A 23,746-nucleotide genomic window follows, 5' to 3' on the forward strand; every position below is an offset into this window, starting at 1 on the left:
CCTGGAGCTCGGTTTCCAGAAGGCAGTGACGAAGAAATGCCCCATTGCTCCTCTCACCTGGGGTTCCCTGCAGAGGCAGCATCACCATGGCAGTGGGAGCTGAAAGCAGAGGCAGCACGGTTACACCTGATAACGCCGACAGTGCTCCCTTGAGCCCAGACGCAAAGATTCATGGCTAAACATTACAATTTTCTTACACCTCTGTCCTCTCTGCCTGGCCAGGAGTGGACTAAAAAACCACACAGGCACAACCTCGTGTGAAACCCCCTCAGCTCAGCAGGCCCAGGGTTTTGCTCTCGCTGTGCAACTCCATCCAACCCACTTGCAAACACTGCACAACACCCGAGCGCTTTCCAACCCAAAACCTTTGTGCACAAGCTGAACTTACACCAGACACTAAAATAGCTTAGGCCACAACTGAGTTGTTTGTAAAATTCTTTTTAATCTAATAGAAATGTTTTCATGAATTTTTAAAAAAGATTTCAATGAAAACAGCTTTGGATTCAGACATTCCCTTGCCACGTTGTGAACATAAACAGCAGCATTGCACTAGGAACAAGTGACACCGACCGGTTGAGCTTCACCATTTTGTATGAAGCGGAAAAAAAAAGCAAACTGCTTTAGTAGGAGATAATTTCAATTATTTTCTTTAAAAAAAACAAAAAACCCTCAAGCATGGGCTGTCATCTCAGCATTGTTCTCCCTCTCCCTTCTTAAAGGAAGAGTTCAGCTCCTGCAGTCTGAGTGCTACAGCAATGTTTGCCAAGTGGAAATATAGAGTGGGAGAAGAAACTGTTTATCCCCAGTGCTACTGAACCCCCAGAGTTTCAGGTCCCTTAGAGGAAAGCTCTTCTTACATAAGAAAGACAATTAGAATTGGCAAACTGATGCAAAATATTTATTCCAAGTTAGTTATTTTTGATGCAGTAGTTTTTTCCCCTCATACAGACTCAATGTGATAGTCACTTTTTAAAATCTGTAAATAATGTTATCAAAATAATCTTAATCTTTGAAATCTCACAAAAAATTTATATTTTACAATCCACCCTGAATATCAAGGCTGCAAGAAGAAGAACACAAACAATTCCTATATCCAAATATTTTACAGCTGTACCCAAAAAAAAAAAAAAAAAAAAAAAAAAAAAAAAAAAAGAAAACCACAAACGCCTGGTTAAGTGATGAAGCTCCCCGAGCCGCCAAAAAAAAAAATAAAATAAAATAAAATATCCATGTTATTAGCATTAATTTAACATAATTAGAACTTCAAAAGCCATTTTGTCATCGACAATGATTGTTTTAGCACACCGTTACCGCGCGGCACCGGGCAATGCGGCGGCACTGTTAGAAGCTTGTTGTTGCAGAGATCAGTCAGCCACTTGTGTCCTGCTCACACGACTGAACTTGTGCACTGCCCCACAAGGGATTTCTGTCAAAATTTGCTAGCTGCACAAACTTCTAGTAAGCATTAGGGCAAAACCAAAAGAAAAAGCTAAAGAAGCCAATTTCTCTCTTCTTTGGGATACAATCATTTCCCTTGTGCATGAAGTATCAACAACAAAAGAAAAAACTGAACAGACTGGAGACAGAATAAACTCTGTTTAGTTTATACAACCCCAAACACGTGTTGAACTATGAACTGAGTTTATTGGGTTGGTTTTATTAATTTTAATTTTATTGTGCCCAGTTTCAGGCATCGTCATCTGACGTTTCGCTGCTACTAGTTTCTGTGTCTGAGTCCTCAATCTTTGTCTTAAAAGTGCTTCTCCAGTGGAACAACAGGCTGGAGCCGCGGCCCTGAAGAAATCCATTCTTCCCAAATCCATTTCTTCTTCGCTGTAGGAATGAAAGCAAGTTTTAAAACAAGTAAAGTTGTGGGCAGTAACTGTCCCTAACCATGCATGGACACAAATTACATATTTAACTGTGTATACACACACTCTGCTTGGATAATGCAGAGCCATCAATTAACTCTTTGCTTTCCTTGAACATCCTTAAGAATGACCCCACAGAAGACTTGTGCATGAGAAGGGAGAGGGAGAAGAGCAGTCACAAGTGGCAAGAGGTGTAAACATACCTGCTCTGATTTAATCTGGAACTCTTTGAGCTCATCCTCCGTGAGGGGAAGGTAGTTTTCATCATTTTCAGGATATTCCTGCCATCCCATTTCTTTCAATAACCTGATTGTGGAGAAAATAAAAGGGGCGTGGGAACTTAAGCAAGGGAACAATGGCCAAGGAGAGAACCCTTTGTATGTGAAGCACGAGGTTTTGTACTAAATCACCCTGAATTCACCAGGGAATCTTCTCTATCACAGACCATTTCAACAATCTTTTGTGTTTACCCAACATTTTTCAATGTCTTTTACAAATATTTAACCATCAGCAGCCCTGTACAATGGGTACATAACCAGCCTGGCGGAAGGCAGGGATTTCAAATTCCAGTCCAAGGACACTGAAGGAGGACATGAGGCAACCAAACCAGTATCACAGCTCAGGATCTCCCTAAACCTCACTATCCGCTTGCACCAGACGCTCACAGTGCTTACTCACTGACGTGAGATACAGACTGAGATACCAGGCAAATATTTTCTTAGCTCTCCTCCACTTCTGCAGCATGTAAAGCAGTACAGGAGTATTCTAAATGCAAACAAAGTGTGGTGTGTGTGTCCTCAAACCATTCCATTCAGGACACCTGCTTGTAAATTAACGAGAATCACACCAGGTTCATGCTGACTCCCAGTGTGGGCAAGTAAATATCTAGGCAGCATTAGCACATGGGGATGTGGCACTAGAGCAGCACTGGAATTTAATTACAGACCTTGGTAAAGCCTTGGCTCACCTGACACTGGTGTCTTGTTTTACTTTCAATAAGACCCCGCCCAGTCCAGCACTAGTTACAAAGCCCACACACCTCCTGCTCCACACACAAAGCTACTGCTGCTTCCCAAAAACAGAGTTTTCTTTGAAATAATTTCCTTCTCCTCACACAGCCCAAGGACTCAGCCTCCCTCACTTTAGAGACTTTCTTTTGCCATTACTCACCTGTGTTCTGCTTCCAATGAATGGGAGAGGTTTTCCCCCTCCTCCGGCAAAGGGAGAGAAAGGCCATTCTGATGGCAATTCTCCTCCCAGTTTTCCTTTGGTTCTGGTGTGCTGTTGCTCTCCATCTAAAGAAAAATAAAAGCATCAGAGTGTGCCAAGAGCACAGTTCCAAGTTCAAGCTTCTGCCTTTGAAAGTCCAGCCAAGCCTTTCACCTTGAGCCTGTGTTTTTTACAGAGCCTGACTGATAATGGCTGCAGCAATTTGTACCTGGCTGTGACAGGACAACGTGTGATGAAGGACGTTTGGTGGATTGTGCTGCTGTGCTGAGGGAACCAGTGCTGGCACGACAAAGCCATCACCAGGGGCTTCAGAGTGACAGCAAGAAAGCTAGGAGAGTTAAATGCTCCTAAGGACACGCTTTACAGACACATTAAGGCACAGATTTATGCATTCAGGAGTCTGGTCTGAGCCTCTGAGGCTTAAGCCACAATCCTGCCCCTTTCACAAGCACAGAGTTCTACTTTCCTATGAATGTAGTCTGATAACGAAGTTGGAAAGCAAAACAGAGATGTAAAAACATGGTATCGTTCCACTCCTTAGAGAATCCTTGCAAAAAATCTAGATTACCTTCAACATCTGTGACCTTCCCTTCCACCTCATTTATTACTTACCCGTTTGCATTTCTGTGTTACAGATCTCCCTCCATCACAGTGCTGTGCACTGCATCTGCTGGCACATGTGCCAGACCAGAGGGAGTCATGCCTTTCCTCCTCCACAGCCCTGAATTACATACACCGCTCGGGGCTTTTTCAGTCCCCAACTCCTTAACTAATAATGATCACATATACAAGGACAGTGATCTTACATCATCCAGCTTGTCACATTCCCTGTTCTCTGTTATCTCCCCGTTTCTATCATCTTTCAGTGCCTTCAGGAATTCGCTCTTTTTATCAGTGGTCCGGCGCATCAGCTTCGTCAGGCGCGAGGAGCAGATCTCGATGGGAGGGGTGGTGCTGGAAGGACTCTGCACAGGGGAGGGAGAACACAGACAATTTCAAACTGTGTTGCTACAGAGTTTGTCTTCAGTGTCTGTGCTTACACCTTTCAAACAATCATCAGTTCTCTGCGTGGCTATTAACCCCTCAAAAACCTCCCAAGCTGATGTCAAATTCCCACTGAAATACTGATGGGTGTTGCACATTCACTTCTTCCCTTACCAGCACACTGTTCTCCCATCTATTATTATCAACTAAATTCCCCCCCCCCCAGGAGTCAGTTCATGTGGTCATATTTGTTTTGTTCCTTGGCAATATAACTCTCCCAAGCAAGCTGGAGCCTACAGCAGAACATTAAGGCAGAAAACTTCATGCAGGATTCTTGCCCTACAAAAATTAACAAATTAAGGAGATTAGCCTCAGTTCAAATTTGTGTCTGAAGTCATCCTGACAGACTCTACCCTGAAATTAGCTATGGGGAGGTAATCTCCTTTCAGGGAGTGGTCAGGTCACATCCTTAACTACCCACAACCGGCGTGAAACAAGCAGCCACAGCCTCGGGATCCTCCCCTGGAGAGCAGACTGCCAACTCCTTGCTCCGTACACTCAGCCCAGATGGTTCAGTGTGGAGCCAGACACAGAACCCTGGAGCCTGTGGGAAACCTGCTCAGCTCGGTGCACGAATCCAAGGAAACCCCCGTGCTCTTCCCCAGGGTTTGAGCTTCCTTAATTATCTGGGGCTGTGAAGCAGGCACACGGCACAGCAGTTGCCCACTGGCAGTACCCCAGCCGTGATCCAGCGTGATCATTGCTAACTAAGGTCAGCTTTCAGTTTAATCTGTTCCATGATTTTGACTGGACACTCAAAAGAAGACTAAGAAAACACTATGTGAAATTTCCTGATACCTTAACCTCCCGCTCATGTATGGAGTTCAGGTCTGGTTACTCTAAAACAACGAGGACTTTAATAATTATTATGGATACCTGACACTAGAATCTTCAATGCAAATTACTCTTTTCCTTCATATACTTGCCTTTTTTTTTTTTTTGGTCAATATTAAAACAGTTACATTTCCTAAAGTCTGTAGTGTTTTTCTACCTACACACTTTTTCAAGCTGGGGAAGAAGGTTGCAATTTCAGGCTCTTCAAAACAAATCTCCTTTGCCAAGAATTTTTATCACACTCGCCGTGCTCTGAGCAAAGATCAAGGGAACTAGAACAAAAACAAGGCAGCAACTGCTGCTTGAATTTCTAATGCCTGTTGCACGTGAAACACTGGATTGAAATAAAGCCTTCAGGGAAATGCAGGCTGGAAGTAATGCCTTGCAGGAAACATTTCTCAAGCAGCCTTCTTGGATTTTGCCTAATTCAACACAGTAAGGAACAAATCACCAGTTGTAACAGACTTAAAAAGTGACTGTGACTATCAGGATAAAAAGCCAACACAGTACTGAAATTAAGCTCTCAACAAGACAACTAGTTTGACTGCAGAGACAAAAGGTAACAGTGAACAAAGGAGACTAAAATTAGATGTCTTCTAGTAACTTGGAATACTTTACTTGAACTCTTTGCTAGTGGCTGCTTTAATCTTTAATAAGCTGTTGAGGTACTAAAACTTAATTTATATGCATTAGGGTAAGACAGTTATAGCTAAAGTTTAGAAACAACAGATTTCTGAATGGGAATTAATTTCACCTCAGTTCTGGTTTCACGTGTAACCTTCTGTAGAGGGGTTATGTAAGGATTGTGGCAGTTTTCTGTTTTACAGAACATCCTCTTTTAGCACTAAAGGAGTAGAAGGAATCATTTTTGGCATCTTTTCTGAAGTAAGTTTAGCCCTCTGACTGAAACATCGAGGCATCTCTCAGTTTTTTAGTGTTGCCTTTTTTTTATGTTTTTTTTTTTTTTTTTAATGACAGCACTATGCAACACCCCAGATTTGTTCTGAGGTCAGTCTATGCATCAGGGATGGCAACTCTTAAAGAAAAGTAATCCTGAATCATTTTAAGAATTCCGACTGTATTGTAACTGAAGTTGTCTTAGGCTGGCTTGTGGGGACATGGGGCCAGTGATAGCTGGTACTCTTTTAGTTTTCAACACACTGTGGTCTCTTATGAATAGAGGTGCTATTTTCACCACTTCTGCAGGAGGGGCATTACCTTTCAGAAACAAAAAACCAGAGATTATTTGTAGTAGTCCTGGGGAGCCAGGATTACAGTACTATGTGCTGGCCACAGTCACATATTTTCATACTGTAAGTCTCCAACAGATTCAAAGAAAAGCATCTTACAAGTGCTCAGTTTTAGTCAGGAGGAATTTTTAAGCCCTTTTTGTTTAGTTGATTGATGCTGGTAATACAAGAAGCATTCCAGAAAGTCCTGCTTGCTCTGGGGAAAACCCAGCTGCCCACCTCTGCTCTCAGGTTAGTACCCCACAACCTTCACTGACTCAAGCTTCACACAAGACCTCCTCGGGGGGTGGGTGAAGGAGACACTTGTGTGTATGATACAAAGTGAACACACCCCTCCCTATCTGCTGAGATGAAACCCTGTTTAAGGTGTCCATGCTGTGCTGTGCATTACAGAAAAAACAAGGCAGCACAGAGAACTTGGTCTAAAGACAGACAAAGCAAGGCAAGGGAAAGGAACACGGTGTAAGATCTATTTGTCAAAGTGACAGGTGCCTGCTTGTTAACTATTGCCTTTAATGACTGCTTGTACACTCAGCTGTGGCTAAGGCAGGGAAGTGCAGGCTGCTGCAAAGCAAAGCCTGCAAAGCAGAAAATCATAAAGATGACAAGGCTTTATTTTATAAGTAATATTTGTAAAGAAACAAGACAAATAATCAACTAAAAAAAAAAATCCCACTTCTACACTTAAAACGTGATCACAGTAATTTCAAATGTTGTGAATCATCATCACAGCCTGTTTTATTTTTGTTCTTTTTTTTCCCTTGTGTTATGTCACACTTAGTGCTGAAATATTAATAGATTTGTATTTAAGGTTCTCTCCATACTTCAGACCAAAACCAGGGGTGAATCAGTTTCAATCTCAGTAGATTGCCTCCTTCCAACACCAAAATTAGACACTGTAGCTGAAGTCACATGTACACATGTTAAACTCCTTCAACCCCCTCAGAGCTCACTGCCTGTGCTGTTGTTTCAGAGAAAGGAAATTAGGCAGATCACCTTCCTTCCTTCTTTTCCCATACTGAAGAACATCATGGGAATCAATTTACCTATCCATGCACATCAGTGCTTGGTATCATCTGCACTTGGATAACAAACACCAAGTTGATACATGTCTAGTTACACAACACCTTTTAAAGCGTTAGTACTTTGGGGTTTTTTTTACTGTAGGGAAATTCTAATACATTTTAACAGAGACCAATGGCTTCACAGCCAGGTAAACCACATTTTTATTTCTTATAGTGTATCAGAGATGTGCCAGAGAACGTACAAGTGAGTCATCCTTCAAGGGTGCAAAGGCAGGTACCATGTACAGAGAGGGCCTTATCATGTCTGAGCTACAGTAGGTGACAGTGATAGAAGCTCCCAACCCCATCCCAAATCCCAACCTCTTACCTCTTTGGGAGAGGTGAGGACTGAGCCACTTGCCAGTACCGCTGGTTTGGTTACAGACACTGGACTGGTAAAGGCAGAGTCACGGGTGGAGGAGAGCGAGCCTGGTTTATGTTCATTTCTGTTGGCTTTCCATGGGCTTGGCTGCATTGAAGAGAACACAAAATACAGGGCAGTTAAATGGCAAGGCACAAGTAGGGGTTGTTTGCAAGTAGTGAAATAAATAGACAACATTATGTTGGCCGTTGTATGAAATTTTTTCCTCCCTCTCCAAGAACAGTCTCAACAAGTTTACCTCGACCCCCATCATTTTTCCCTTGGAATCTTCTGTTTTCCTCAAATCACGCACAGTTCTGCTTCATGGGTACCACCCTCCAGCAAAACACCATTAAGAAGAGCTCAAAGAGAAAATCCAGCATTGCCCTTCATTAATTGGAATCACTTCCAAGTAATGCAATTCATCCCACAGATGGGAAATAAATAAATAAATAAATTAAATTCATATTTCTTAGGGGAACACCGCATGCCATAAGGAAAAGCCTCCAGTCACTTGACAGGAAGTTCCCCTGTGCAAGGAAGAAGCACATCAGGGACACATTTCTGTCCACGGTGAGAATTCAAATTATTTATTTCCCAGGGTTCTGAAAGTGTCCATCACTGCACTGATTTAGCAACAACAACAACAAGAAAAAAAAAAGGAAAAAGAAGGAAAAGCAGCCACTTTGTCATAGTGAAGGAGGAACTGCTGTTTTGCTCTGGATACTCTCTGCAGTATCCCTTTGAATACACACTGGCCATTTGGTTGAAGAGCAGAGACTTCCAAGATAAGTTTTTGTTGCTTGGAATGTTATTCCTGGGCCTCTCTTATCAGCCAAGGACAAACACTGAGAAGTGAGAGTCTTTACACAAAAGTTCCTAACAAGAAACTTGTATTGAGTAGCACAAGAAATACACCTATCAGAACATTAAGATATACAGGCTCCTTTGACCCCTCGGACTTCTGAAGCCAGCTTCAAGTCACTAGTAAAACAACTCATGCACAAATGGGATCCAGTTCAATCTGAGATGCAATAGATCTTGCAATCTGCCAGCAATGAGAGCAGAGGCCACTATTTCAGCATGTTCTCATGGGTTACTTTATTAATTTTTAAATAAATACATCACTAGGGGAGGCCATTGGCATTACTCTTCAACTTAAAAACAAGAGCATCCTGCATTATCAAGGGCATTCACAGCACCGATTGCAAACATTCCCTTCAAACCCCCAAAATATCCTGATCTGTGCAACACTGCCTGTACCAAAATTAGGGTACAGTATGACTATGACAGAAAGTTTCTCTCTGCAGCTCTGGGGTTGCACTGTTTGATTCCCAGCTCTCCCACTGCTGTTCTCCCAGCTTCCACAAAGGGGCAGCTCAGACAGATCCAAAGACAGACCCCTCCTGCTTTCCCAGGGAGGCTGAATATGACCTTCATGGATTGCCTGACTGTGAGCTATGAGCCATCTCAACCAGCCAAGAAAGCAAGCACTTGTTCCAGTGCCACCAGTTCTCTTCCTTTCAAAACTACTTGGTACAACTTAACAAAACCATTTTTCACTCAGTTTTCCTGTGACAGTTTTCCAATACTGCTGACTTTGTGGAAAGGAATGTTTTGACTCCTCTGCTACTTTATGCACTGCAATTCCTGTACAGATTTCTAGAAGTCTTCAGAACAATGCATCCTACCACAGCTGCTTTATGGTCGTGTCTTTAAGAAAAGCATCAATGCACACAGTTTTTCTGGCCAAAGATATGCTGATATCTCACTTTTTTGTTTTGCTAATGGTCACCATTCGTTAACAAAAGCACTGTTGATGACACCAGCAGGCAATTCTTCCCACTGCAATCCCTACCTCCAAGGAACACCACACTGCCCCAGCAATCACAAACAAAAAAATTACTTGGGTTTTTTTCAACACTCCTATATTTCCTTCAGTAAAAGAACTACATCCCTCCTTACTTTTCTAGGTTGTTTTTAAGGCTCAACTAAATTACACCTGAATTGCAGGATGTTACAATCTAATCTGATCTTAACCCCAATTGTGTTCTGAACACATCAAAGTAGTGTAGCCCAATAAAGATTTTTCAAGATAGTCACGTGAATAGTTCAAGCACATGGCAGCACACATTCCACCTCTCCAGCACTGCCTGTTTTGTCTTACTAAGATAAGGTTTTGCCTAATGCATGAGAACACACCCAAACAGACCTCAGTGTAGTCAGAGGTTTGTCCCTATGGACAAGACCAAAAGGCACTTTAACAGGGAACAACAATTTTAGTAGTAAACAGACCTCTACTGCAAAAGCCACTACCCCAGAAACCATTGAATTCCAAGTCCTGCTACTTGTTGGGGGTTTGATTCCCTTGATCTGCAGCTCACTAACTTGGTTGGAACCCCCTGTACCTTGGAAGGAGGAGCTGCAGGTTTAGGAACCAGATTTTTGTAGACACTTGGGACAATGGTGGTGGCTTTGTTGCCATTTGCCAGGTGAGAGACAGGTGATGTAAATGCAGCTGAGAAGGCGGCGGAAGGATCCTCTTTTGAAACCTTTTTGATGACCAGCATCTTGGTAGGTTGCTTGGCACTAGGGGGGTTTTCTGCAAAAATGAAACAAGAGATTCTGAAATACAGATATTCAGTTTCGAAACAGCTTCAATGCTGCTCCAGTTCCTCCCCTCTCCATCTTAAACATCACACATCTGATTCTGACACTGCTATCAGCTGCTCTTCCATTTCAACTCTGAGCAAAGATACTGCATACGGATGTCAAAGTCCAATCTTTTCTCATTTAACCACAACAGCTCCCTTGATGCTGAAGGGAAAAAACCCACAGTGACATCAGCTAACAGCCTTGCACCATTCCACAGGAATCAGAACAGACATGAGCATTTTTTGAGCAACTGTGGATCAGCTTTGTTAATTCACTAACACAGCAAAAATACATTGCATAACTTATACCTCAAAAGACAAAGTGCTTTTACAAACAAGCATCATTAATGGTTCTTGGGCCAAATCAGCACATTTCCAGGAGCATAACAATTAAAAAATTAGTAATAGTGATAACAGGAGAAAGCCCCATAAATTAGTTTTTGAGCAGAACAACAGCTACCTGACAAACATGCAAAAAGAATACAACCAATACTATCGTCAGAAATGGTTTTGAGTTTCTTTTGCATTTGTACTATTTACAGTATCTAACCCAACTAGATATTAACAAACCTATATTTAATTGCTAGAGCTGGTACCTTGTTTCACTCTTTTTTTTTTTTTTTAAAGGCACAGACTCACATACCACATCAGGATCAAAAGCAAGGCTGTTCTGAGTTAAAAAAAAAATCAAATGCAAACCACAGAATTATGATAGTTTTGCTGTATTTCTAATATGGAGACCACAAGTCAGGAACTAATGTCTAGTTCACTTCAATCTCCTCTGCCCTTCAAGAGATGTCTGTGTGAAATTGTAACTGCAGCACGACAGGAAATGAAGGCAGAAGAGTGACACTGCTGCCCACTGGCAGTTCTTTTATGACAAGACCAGCACAGTCTCAAGTAGACAAAAAGGCCAAGAGATTAGTGATTATTGTGGGAGGAAAACAACAAAGGACAGAAAGCAGCAAACTGTCTGCTTCACTTGGTCTTTTAAGTATTTAAACATTTAAACACCGGTCACAACTTTCTGCTTCAGCATCAGCATTCTGTACAGTGACCTTTACCTACCCCATACTCCAGAAGGTGTCCCTAAAGGTTTGTTCTGGTTGTTTTGTCTTCCAGCTTCTGGATTCAAAGATGGCTGTAAAAAGACAATGCAAATGAGTGTATTGTTCTCTTGTATATAATAAAAATATAATCAGTATTAACATAACATTATGTTTCTAGGAACCCAGAGCACAGCTATATTTCTCTGAAGGTGGAAGAGAGTGCTTTGTCACAAGATATCTAAAAATCAAGTTTGTATTCTCCTTGGTTTCTGCTGTATTTCCAATGGAACTATCAGAGGGTCCAGGATAGGCCCTTCACTCTTCTATTACAATTCAGTAGATTCTACCAACCAATACACATATAAAAAATTTAGGTATTTAGTCAGCAGATCAAAAAAATAAAACAGAATCCACCTTATCAGTATATGAAGAATCTAGCCTCCTTTCTCAAATATTTTAACACAAGAACTATGCATCAGTCAATTAAAAAAAAACCACCAAAAGCAATACTAGATTCCTAATGTAAAGGAATACATTTACTGACAAAAAAAAGCAATACATTTAAATTTTTGTTAAGCTTCAGAGTCCACTTTTTAGGACAATCCTGCATGCAGGCTCAGTGCTCTCTGCAGACTTACCTGTGATTCAGCATCAGAATTCAACTTAGTGGAACAACTACGGACATGTTCAAGCTCAAAGCAGAGGACAGAAAATCTAAACATTCAATGACAAGTGTTTCTGATTAGCTATTCCTCTTCCCCTGTCCCAAATAACCCCAGTTCAAAATACAGCCACCTTTTTCCTCTTTGTAATGAATTCTTCATATGTCAGTTACTATGGTGACAGCATAAGTTTCTAATAATGAGCATCTGAAAAAGTAGGTATTCCTGTTCTTTAAGAGTTAGGAAAAAAATGTCACACCATTGCATAAATTCCTGCCTCAGTCCCTAGAAATTCTTCTGTTTCAGAGGTTCATTTTTTAGTTACTGGTCAGATTTACAGCAGGGGTGCTCACAGCACAGGAGAAGTTAGGTCTGCAAAGCAGGCTGTTAGTCTTTCAGGACAAGTGTTGCCATTGTCAGCCACGCAGGCCTAAAAACTACGTACTTAACCCCAGCACACAGCAATTCCACCACTCTGGCAAAGACAACACAGGAGTTATTAAACAAAACTTGCTGCTAGCCAGGATGTGGTATTATCATCTTAAAAATGGGGGAAACAATTACAGAAGAAACAGCCACGTAGTTGGGGAAGACACCAGTCAAAGAACTGGAGAATAAAGAAGAACATGGAAGAAGGATTTAGACCAAGACAGACGACAACAGTGCACAGTTGCAATTGTTGCAATATTTCTATATTTCAACAGGTTTCTGACAGTCAAAAGCACAGGCTTATAGAAATCTTGAATTACAGTATTATTAAGAAATCAGGTAACAGAAATCCATGCTCCAGCTTCATTGCTGCTCTCCGGGTGTTAACCACCCTGTGATGCTCCTGCTTTCAGCAGAAGCAGCTGAACAAGAACATGCAATCACTTCCCAGGCACTTCACTGAAAAAAAAACCCCAGCAGCTTAAATCAAACTGCCTCCTGTGGCAATTTAACTGCAGGCTCTGGATTTTGGCCTGAAGCAGCTGTGGGCATTCACACACTTCACTCCAACTTCTAACTTCCCGAACAGAAGCAGTGTCAAACTGCCACAACAACTTCAGCTGTAAACAGCCTTCCAGAGACAAATGTTGAATAGGACAGAAAAAATTCATGCTGATGATATGCCACAAGTGTGTAGAGTATCACCAGAATCTCTCATTACAGGAGGCAGCAATGGCTTTAGCACTGAAGGTGAAGACAGAGGAATTGCATTAGGTGAATGGACCAAATTGCCAGAACCTTACAGATGATATTGTCCCTATCATACTGGTCAAGTTGAGACAGCAAGAAACAGATGCAAAAGAAAAAAACACGGTCTGATAATAAAATCCTCTTCAGGGGTCAGGAAAAATAAAATTGAATTGAAAAGAGAAAGCAGAAAAGGTGCACACGTCTCAAAACATCAGCATTAAGGAATGTATGTGGTAAGGATAAAAGCTGGAAGTCCAAGTACAATTTGATAAAGCTTGAAAAACTAAAGATATTGCAGTAAAAATAGAGCCAGGATATAAGAGACTATCATACTGATAATACCACAGGAATCAGAATGCTGAATAAGAAGAAAGTTGATGAACTGTAGATACTGATGGAAGAAATGGCTCAAGAAACCCCGATCCACAGATTAATGCAGAGAGAGGAAACAGCTCTGATAACAAAATACTGTTCCAGAAGATTCAAGACAGATGGTTGCAAAGGTCTGAACATGTTACGAATGAGCTTGGGAAGGTTATCACAAACACCAACATGTACCAGAATACAGGAAGACTGAAGATAAGCTGAACAGATGTATTTAGGAGCAAAAAAAAGGCTTTGTAAGCAAAGCCACAAAGTCAATCTACTCAGGTTTTGCTGAAGACCTGGCTTGTGTGTTTACAATGCCTTAAGTTTACAATAACCATTTGGCAAAATACATGTGCCAAAACCCACAGTCCAACAGGTCATCAGGTCCTGAGGACTCTGGGTACCAATTAGCATCCTGTCAGCGCTGGAATAATTTTGTTAAACTTGTTGTGACCTCAAACATGGAATGGAATGCAACCCTAGGTCCTCACCACCTATCAGTGCTAATAAAAATGAGATCTGAAAAGCCACTTCTCACAGCTGCCACTTCTAGTGAGAAGCCAGACACTTACAAAGTCTTCTTCCTCAAACTGCAAATGCTCTTTGTCTTCCTTCTTCTCCTCCCTGGATTCAACAGGCAGCTTTTCTTGAAAGGCGGAACTTTTCCGAGAATGGAAGTTGCCATTCCAGTGGCGATGAACTCCAGTTCCTCCTCCTCCACGCTGGCTCCCACCATCATGGCCCCGTGAGGGACCATGCCAGCCAGGCTGACTGCCAGAAAGCCCAACATGAGCTCCTTTAGAAACACCAGAATCTACAGAATCATGGCGGAGAAGGGACGGCTGATGCCAGCAGTCTAAACAAAAGGAGATAAGGATGCAAATAAAAAAAAAAAAAAAAAATCAACACAGCATGCAGAACACTGGAAATATCAAGCTGTTTTGCTGTTCAGTCAGTGTTTACTAGGTAACTACTGAGCTGAACTTATTAAGCTACTGTGTGATTGTATCAGAAAACAAGCTACACAGTGCACATACAGCTACATGAATACCCCTTAAGCCCTGAGAGCACATGGCGTGGGAGAAGAGAGTAGTACAGCTTCCTTATGGGACGTTTTGAGAAGGTACATTTTGGGAAAACGTTGTTTCTATTCTGCAGAATTCTTCACTCTGCAGGACGTTAAGAAGCGTTTGCCCTCAGGCCGCGTTCGGACCCTCCCCACTCACCTCCTGCAGTTCGGAGGGGCCCGTTATTGAAAAAGCCATCGGAAGAGTTGTGTCTCCTGCGGCTCACGCCAAAGCGGCCCTCTCCCCGGGGAAGATGCTCTCCATGTTTCTCAAAGGTGGCTGCAGGGGACTGCAGAAAGCAAAAGGTGATGTAATGAAGCATTCATTTGGACACCCCAGGAGCCTGTCAGTCCAGCAGCGGCATTTTGTTAATTGAAAAAAAACCAAACAACGCCTCGCCAAACCCCATGAGTTTTCCACATTTGCATTGATTAACCAACCACCATATCAAGAAGCATGGATCTGATCAGGATGGCACACAAATCCACGGATCTCACACAGAATCAGAGAGAATCTAACACACTGATCTTACCAGTGGTCACAGCTGCAAAAGGAGGTGATCTGTATTACTGTTACCTTGGTTGACTGCGGTGTTGAGAAGTTAAGCCAGGCAGGAACAAAGTCATGCTGCGCCATTTAGGTCCAGTGTCTCCCTTCAATAAAATGAGGCATCAAACCTCATGGCCAGGATCTGTAAATGAAAAGGACACTCCCTGTCATCTTCTCCAAACTGAAATAATAATATAATTTATCTCCCAAAGCTTGTCCTACGCAAACAGGAGGGGAAAAGTGCTGCAGTTTTTCATGTCACACTTGAGCCCTTTTTTTTTTCCTCATGCTGACTTTGTTCCTCTGACTGAAACAGGTAAGAACTTCAACATTCCCAGTTACTTCCTGTTTACAATTAACACACCCATGAAGTTCATGATAGAATGGGTGTGGAGGTGGGAAGAAAATGGAACAAACAGCATAGAAAAGCCACCCAATGCACAGACCTGTAAAATCAAGACATGCCAGAATTTGGGGTACAATCCTTCATTGCCCCATAATCTACAAAGGGGTGATCACTGCATGTTTTATTCCAGGGGCTGTAAATCAAGTATGACAAATCAGTGATCTTAAGAGACATTCAGACACCTGAAAGACAACCACACCTCAGCTCCTGCACCCCCAAAGTAAAACTGTATCCAGATCCACCAGCTCCCATGCACCAGGGAATATCCCATGCTGACACTGCTTCCATAGCTAAGAAAGCAGACGATGAGGAACAGAACACAAGCTGCTGGAAGGATCTTAATGGAAGTTCAACTGAAGACCAGCAGAGGTGTCTCACTGATGAATCCAAAACCAAATTGTTCTTTCCAACATATCATAGCAATTTTCATGGCTCAAAATGAGGAATATTTCACTGCTCTGTATAACTGAATTCCGCCTTTTTGTGGAAGGTTCTCCAACTTACCACTTTGCTTTATTTTTCAATTTTATCTATAAACAAGTCAAAAGCAAAAAAAAGAAGTACATATGATCACTAACCCTGAGTTTGGGCTCTGCAGTCCAATGTCCTCAGTTTGTGTGCTTCAGTGACCTCTGGGTTCCTTCCTTCTCCAGTATTCTGGAAGGCCAGCCTTGAGGCAACAGTGCGTCTCAAAGCAAGAGCACGAGAGGCCGCACTTCGTGCCAACTGTGCCCTTCACCCCCTCAGCTGCTCATTTTAACCTCTCTTTGCACTCTCACTACAAAAAAAAGATACCTAAGAAGGTAATTTATATTTAAAAAAGCCACACCCACGTTCACCTCATTAAATTTCCTCTGGTTGTGGTAGTACAGAAGTCAGCCTTTACATCACAAAAAGGTTTGTCAAGTCTGCATGACAACATTCAGAGCAACATCATGGTTAATACTGAACACTCAAGGCTGCTGGACAGTTCATGATCTGCAGCAGATCAACCTAAACACTCTGGGAAAAGGATGTTACATAAAAATGTTTGCCCTAAATGCAGAGATCTAAACAAGAAGCATCTGCCGAAGCGATCTTAAAATATAAACTTCATTTTTATCACATACATCTGCTAAAAAAAGGTAAAGTATTTTAAAAAATGAATGTTGGGATATACTCTGGTCTTCTCGTAACTTGGTAAATGCTCCACAGAGCTAAGCACTACTTGATATAAAGCTCAGAAGCAGGCACAAATATTTTCCCTGTTTTTCACCATTTACATGCTGAAACATAGGTCACATGAACAAAAAAAGCCAGGTCCAAAAATAATCTCTTCTACTCTATTTTTTGTAGACTGGGTGCTGCTTATTAAGGGACACAATTATTCCACAAGAGCTTCTCGTTCTACAGTGGAGAGTTCACTTCTGGGTCATAGTCCTCTTCCATCAAAGAGGGGAGACAGGAACTGTAGTCACTATAAAAAACAAACAAAACTTCATCAATACAAGTGGCATAAACATGACAAAGTATGACTAAAGAGAAGAACAGAAAGGGAAACAGAGCAACTATAGTGCAAGTGCCAAAAGCTTTTTGATCTTTGATCAAAACAAAACCTGAAATAATCTAATTAAAAAAAAAAACCAACAAACCTGAAAAGGGGATTTTTATTTTTAAATGAATCACTTCCCAGATTCAGTTCACAAAAGGGCAACAAAAACAAGCTGAATCAGAATAAAGGGAAGAGCGGAGAAACTGCTTGCAGCCGACGAAAGCGATTGCACACTTCATAGCAATTTTAAATCCTGCTGCTAAAATGAGACTCCAGGCAGCAGGTAGGCTTGGCCCTTCCACAAACCTCATCTCTGTGTGCCCCTATCATTCCTCACCTGCTCCAATACAGCCAGACTCCCCTCTCAAGAGGATGATGACAGTAATACAGCTGGGATTCCATTAACTTCTCCACAGAAAATACCACCACCAACAAAACCTGAGTTATTCTGCTATGACCTCTTTTTCCTTGAACCATCTTACCTAAGCAGAAGCAAATAGATAGTTTATTGCTCCTGAAACATCTGAGAAGTTTTATTACTGTTTTGGTGGCATCAGCTGTTTCTCAGGATCCCTTCAGGTGTGCCTTATTATGCCTTTATATTTGACTTAACAGAGTTTGTTTTCTTTGTTTGGATGTGGTTCCACTCTTTCATCGGTTTTGGTTTTCACTGCACTTATGTCATGCCTTAAGTATGTGGATTTTTTAAAAGGAAGTTTTTAAGGTAATTTTGATCAGTGCTCAAAATAAACACCACACAGGGAACAGTAAAAGAATCACCACCTTTTATCCTCTGAGTCACCCCCTCTAATAAATCCCCTCATTTTCATGTATTTTTTTCGTTTCTGGAACTAGATGTTACTCTTGTGTAGAGGAGTTTGGAAAGATGGAAACACTTTTGCACCTCAGCTGTGAGCCATGACCACGTTGCTGGAGATAAAGCAAGAACAAGCAGCCTCACAACCCACAGGAACTACCAGTCTCCAAGATGAGGAGAAATCAGAGTGGTCATGGCCGTACACAACACTGACCTGGGAACCTTCTGAGCATCCTACCCCATACCACAAACTACCAAGTGTCACACATTGCAAACAACTGAAGTGTTAATCTATAAAGACCTGGTTTTATATTAAAAGGTAATTTTTTATTGTGCATAGGGACATAATGGAACATCTGCTGCAGACAGAACAGACTTCTCATCATGCTGAAAATCTGTACAGTCACAGAACTTCTTTAGATGTGACCTTCTGAGGAGGCTACCAAACATTTGAGCAGTAAGAAGATAAAACAGGGACAAAGTCAATGCAGTTGACTCCATTTAAACAAGATTCATTACTTTCTGAATAAATACGCTTTTCAGAACAAACTGTAGAGCAGTTTGGCCGTGTCAAACTATTAACAGAAGTCATAGAATTTAAGAAGTTGATTTAATGAACCTTGAGAACAATTTGCAGCAATGTGAAAAATGAACCTAAAGAGAGCAAAGCCCACAGAGTGCTGTTCTCTGGATTTAAGGTATCTAAATAAACAAACACAGAATTACAGTTCTGAAGTAAGAACCAAGTCTGAGTACACAACAAAAATAAACCCACCACAGAAGCACAGTACTCAGGCTCCATTCACAAAAAAGGTTCCCAGTACGTTTGGAAAGGGTAACTGAAAAGAAAGCACAGCAACAGCTTGCAAAACTTGTGTTGCTGCAAGGCTTCCTTTTGTATTTCAGCACAACCAAAACCAAGGTGAAACTTGTTGTAAAACTCCAACCACCAATTTTACAAATGATCTTGCAGAAGATCTGGGTCTCCTAACCTGCTGTTTTGATGTCCCTGTGAGTATGAGTGACCAGGGTAGTTCACTCAGCAGTGTCTAATGTGCACGTAAGGCAGCTCCTAGTCCTGTCTCCTTATTTATTAGAGGCACATTCACCACTCTTCAGTCACAGCCTTCCTGGGCCATGTACAAGCACAAAAAGAACAAGGGATGCAACATTCAAATGTAATACTTCTTGCTAAAGCAAAAACCTTGTTGGATGAAGTGTTGTAAATTATACTAGTATTGAAATCCTTTGGTCTGTGGGATTATCCCACGCGCTGGGTTTTACAGCCCCCTCTCACACACACTCTAAATTCTGTCCAACACCACATGTGCAACCTACCTGAGACCATTCCCACAGCCTCCCACACTGCTGACAACAGTAACACCACAAAATCATAATGGGCAAGGCCCAAAGTCTCTCAATTCCCTTCTCTGACAACAACCTACAATAAATTCTTGAGAAAAAAAGTGCAAGAATAAGAGCAAATAGCATCAGGACTCCCAGGATACTTTCTTAGACTTTTAAGCCAGAGTCTGTACTACAGTTTATCCCCAGTCAGAGCTTCTATGTAAATCTTTTCAGTTGCTTTGTTTTTAGACACATTTATACATTTTTGCCTCCCAAATGAGAGTGGGCACAGTTTACTTGTGCTCTGTGCAGAAGTCAGCTTGTGGCTATAAAAAATGCCAGCCTCAATTCAGTTGGATATTTTCTCGTGCCAGCAGAGTGCCCAACTCCAGTCTAAGAGTTTTTCATGATACTCATGGTTTTATACAAGGTACACAGACTCATCAAGTCATCCCTCATCCAAACTATTCATGGAAGCATTCTGAAGACCTCTAATCATCCTTACCAGCCTTTACCATGTCCTTTAGACATGATGTCACCAAAATTGTGTTCAAGATTTGGGACCATGGCCCATTTATCCAATGACTAAACTGTACATTTTTAAAAACTTTTCTTCCAAATATCTAATCTTGTTTCTTTTTTTTTTATTATTACTACACAGAACTGAAATGACCTTTGCCAACTACTCAATTCTTCTCATATTGCATTTACAGTTCAATCGAACTGATCTCTGCTTCACTGTGGAAAACACAAGGACAAAGATCATCAGTAGCCACTCCCAACTCCAGGAAAAAGGAAATAAAAGTGCTTGTCAATGTAAATTTAATTAATTCCCTCTGAATTCGAATTTGAAATATTTCTGGTAATACAAACCAGAAAAAAAAAAAAAAAAGAAAATACTACTACTACTATCACCAAAAGAGACATTCCCTAAAGGAACACTTCCTTTCAAAACAATGCAATCTGCATTAATGAGCTTTGGTGAAGAAAAAAAGGTTGTCTGTCAACTGTCCCACAATATTGTTCCACTGATCAAAATGAGTGTTTGGCAAGTAACCTAAGTAAAAAAAAATAAAATTAAACTCTGTATTAACACTTGTGTTCCACTTGTCAACAGTTCTAATTTAAACTATCATTTTTTACAGGCAGCATTAAAAATGTCTTAACTGTTACTTCATAGCAACCTTTTTTCATAAGACTTTATTGTTCCAAAAGTACGTTTTTCCCTCGGTAAATGCTTAACTTTCATAACTTAATACCCTTCACTGTGTCATTCTGCACACAAGCAGAAGTGGTATTTATCACTGAGTCAAACAAAATTGTCAGGTGCTCTTTTACACTGCCAGATTTCATTGTGCATTTGTCTAAACAAATATTAAAAACTGACATGAAAATGGAAGGAGCATACAAGCATATTCAATTTAAAGAGGAGACACAGACCACACTAAAGAAACACTCGGAGACAAACCCTCATTCTCCAGCACAAAAGTTCTTGCTGCACCCCAGTCGAATGGAGCTGCCCAGTTTTCAGTCTTCTGTTAACTTTAATTTCTACTCCTAATGTAGACTTGATCAGAGTTAATCTCTAAACCACACTTTCTAAAGCTTTGATTCTCAAGCTGAGCTTTTCAGATGTACCTGACAGCAGGAACCAAGGAGGTGTTCAATATGTGAAGACCTACATGGACCAGAACATGAGACTAGAGAGACCAGCTGAAGACAAGCAAAGCCACTGAGCTATGAATTACTCACTGCAAATGGATCAAGATGTTCCAGAAGTCCTAAGAAAAAGCACAGACTACCCTCAGCAGCACTGCATTTCTCCTATTGCTTCCTCTCCTATCTCCTCCAGCTCTGGCCTTCCAGACTGTAAAAACCCAACAATCTGCCCTGTGCTGTTCCAGACATCACTTCTGTGGGAATACCTGGAACCAGAGAGTTTCCAAGCAGAGTTTCCAGCCTTTGTCCACATTATGAACTGCAGTGCACATTTCTGAAATGGACATATTTTACTGGGTGCTTTTCCTCCTTCACTGAACCCTGCAAACCTCCCCAAGTCTCTTCAACCCTGCTGTCTAGAATCCTATGAATTAATCCCTCTAATTCAATTTCTCCTCTCCTTCAACAGCAAATCCCAGAGACATGGAGCCTCTAGTGGAAAACCAGTATAAAAGTAAACTTTTACCCTTCAGTAAACTTTTACCCTTCAGCACACATTTACAGCTGTAAAAGGTCACCTGACTATCCCCACCACAATTTCAGTTCACTACATTTCTCTCTGTTACTCTAAATAAAACAAGTTTACTTAAAAAAAAATTAGAGATTTGTTTTTCTAACCAACCAAGTCAATTTGGATTTCAGTAATATTCCTAAAGATCAGATGTCAGCTGGGTTGCAAAAGCATTCAGAAAAATTAGTGAACAATTTAATGGATGCAGAAGGCAGAACAGAATTTACTTCCCTCATCAAATTTCTTTCAGTGAAGCTCTATTAAAGTTATTTAATCAAGCAGATATGCCTAAGCACACAAAACAGGCCACTTTCCACTTCGTTACTCTTCAGAGTAGTGTCACTGAATAGGTGTAAGTTGGTTTATGATAAAGAATTCATACCATATGCATTCACTAGAATATGATCTTTTTCTAACAACTCCTGATTCACCCAACACATTTACAGAAATAGGGAGTCACAGCCTGAAGCCCAACCCAGGAGTCAAAAGTGTGCTACTGACTTCCTTAAGAATATCAAAAAGCCTCACATGAAATTTCATTATCCAGTTATCCACAATAACAGTCCAAAAAACCCCAAGAAGATCACTTGGTCTTACCACTATAAACATTTTATTGAACAAAATAATTGCATTTGGGCACACAGCCCTAAAGATCACCGAGCTCTCAATGCTCCCCTAGACCAGCCTGGCCTTGAACACTGCCAGGGATGGGACATCCACAGCTTCTCTGGGCAATTACATTTATAATGTAACTATAAATCTTGCTTCAACCTTGCAAGCATTATGAGGCCTTACTATAAAAGACAGGAGTGCAGCATAACTGGTTCAACAGTCGCCATAACAACTGGTGAGCCGCGTCTCCTCAAGGTGAGATCATTTATTTGCAGTTCACCTACATGAAGTGTCTACAAAACAAACTCACTTTCATTTTGCTTTCACTTCCATTAATACAATTGTCTAGACACACCTCCAGCCTGTCTACACGACTGAAAAACAGCCACCTTTGGAGAGGACAAATGCAGATGTTCCGGACTGGCACGTACAACTGGTAGTGCTCACACACCTCGGGTATCAGGAACCAGAATAACCAAATCTCAGATATGCCATCAGCACTTGTTCTTTCCATTATATCACACAACCAGCCCTCCAAAACGGTTACCTGAAGGTAAAGGACAGTCCCTATTAGTTAAAAACACTGCTGAAAACATTGTTTCGATGGTATCTGGCTGCTGAAGAAAACCCAGCATCTGAAAACGCAGAGCATCACTCACACCAGGTTTTCTAGAATTATAGAAGCATGAGCCCATTTTAGAGCACTAAATGATGGATTAAAATGTTAATCATGTACTAAAACAAAATCTTCCCAGACAGAAATATTAAAAGTTTTAGTGAAAAGGAGCTATTACTGAAAGATTAAGACCTTGTTTTTCAGGTTTAAACCAAACGAATCTATCTTGCAGAATCATCTCAACGTTTTGTGTTCTAGAAACAACACTGCAAATCTATATATTCCCAGCTGAAAACACGCCAGAAGCTTGGCCATACAAAAATCCTTCCAGAGTAACAGGCTAGGGGTGGGGAAAACCATGCTGTTACATACCTGACCACTTATGCAAACCAGATGACTAATTTAAATGAACTGAAAACAGGTTAAGAAAGGTCCACACGGACACATCTATGTCCTAACCCCCTTTTCCCTGCTTCACAAACAAACTGTCCCTTTACACACTTACTTTCCACTTCTCTAAGGTCACACTGACCGAATCCTACCTCCTTCAAAATTCCTGGACAAAAACATGCTCCCACACAACCATGTACTGTCCAAATCCTTAACAGCCTGGTCTTGTAAACACATATTGAGATCCAGAGCGCAGAGGGTAAGGAGATGATTTTTTTCTTTCACAACAGCAATCGAGGACACCAGGGCAGACAAGAGCAACAACCAAATCACAGAGAAAAGTGAATTCTAGGACTGTGACATAGGAAAGATTCTACATCAAACAAGAAAACACCACTGGCAAAACCATCATCTTTAAAAATGCTACTCACTGAGTGGTACCTGCCCTCCAAGCCTCAGCTGATCCAAGTTTCTGCCAGCCAGGTTACCACATCACCACTGGGTCAACAGTACTGAGGAAACCACAGAAAGCAAAGCCAGCAAGCTTGTCTTTGGAAGCAAGCTGAATTTAACTCAAAAGCCCAAAGCACATTTTGGAAAAGGCAGCATCTGGG

The 23,746-nt window shown here is 41.3% G+C and overlaps 1 protein-coding gene across 2 annotated transcripts; it reads right to left on the reverse strand.

Moving 5' to 3' along the window:
* Positions 1 to 624: 624 nt before the first annotated feature.
* On the reverse strand, positions 625 to 23,594 carry GPBP1L1 (GC-rich promoter binding protein 1 like 1). 2 transcript variants are annotated; one of them, XM_027649104.1, is made up of 11 exons: positions 16,168 to 17,045; positions 15,211 to 15,325; positions 14,794 to 14,923; positions 14,140 to 14,423; positions 11,377 to 11,449; positions 10,063 to 10,256; positions 7,622 to 7,762; positions 3,908 to 4,066; positions 3,042 to 3,166; positions 2,075 to 2,177; positions 625 to 1,833 (listed from the first exon to the last, which is right to left on the reverse strand). In XM_027649104.1, exons 2-11 carry the CDS (start codon positions 15,268 to 15,270, stop codon positions 1,687 to 1,689), a joined length of 1,416 nt encoding a protein of 471 aa, XP_027504905.1. In that variant the 5' UTR covers positions 15,271 to 15,325; positions 16,168 to 17,045; the 3' UTR covers positions 625 to 1,686. The 2 variants fall into 2 exon arrangements, with proteins under 2 accessions (XP_027504905.1, XP_027504906.1); XM_027649105.1 differs by lacking the exons at positions 625 to 1,833; positions 2,075 to 2,177; positions 3,042 to 3,166 and adding exons at positions 3,207 to 3,429; positions 23,574 to 23,594.
* Positions 23,595 to 23,746: the final 152 nt, after the last annotated feature.

Source organism: Corapipo altera, unplaced genomic scaffold (genome assembly GCF_003945725.1).
Source record: "Corapipo altera isolate COAL_440 unplaced genomic scaffold, ASM394572v1 112, whole genome shotgun sequence".
Taxonomy (NCBI): Eukaryota; Metazoa; Chordata; class Aves; order Passeriformes; family Pipridae; genus Corapipo; species Corapipo altera.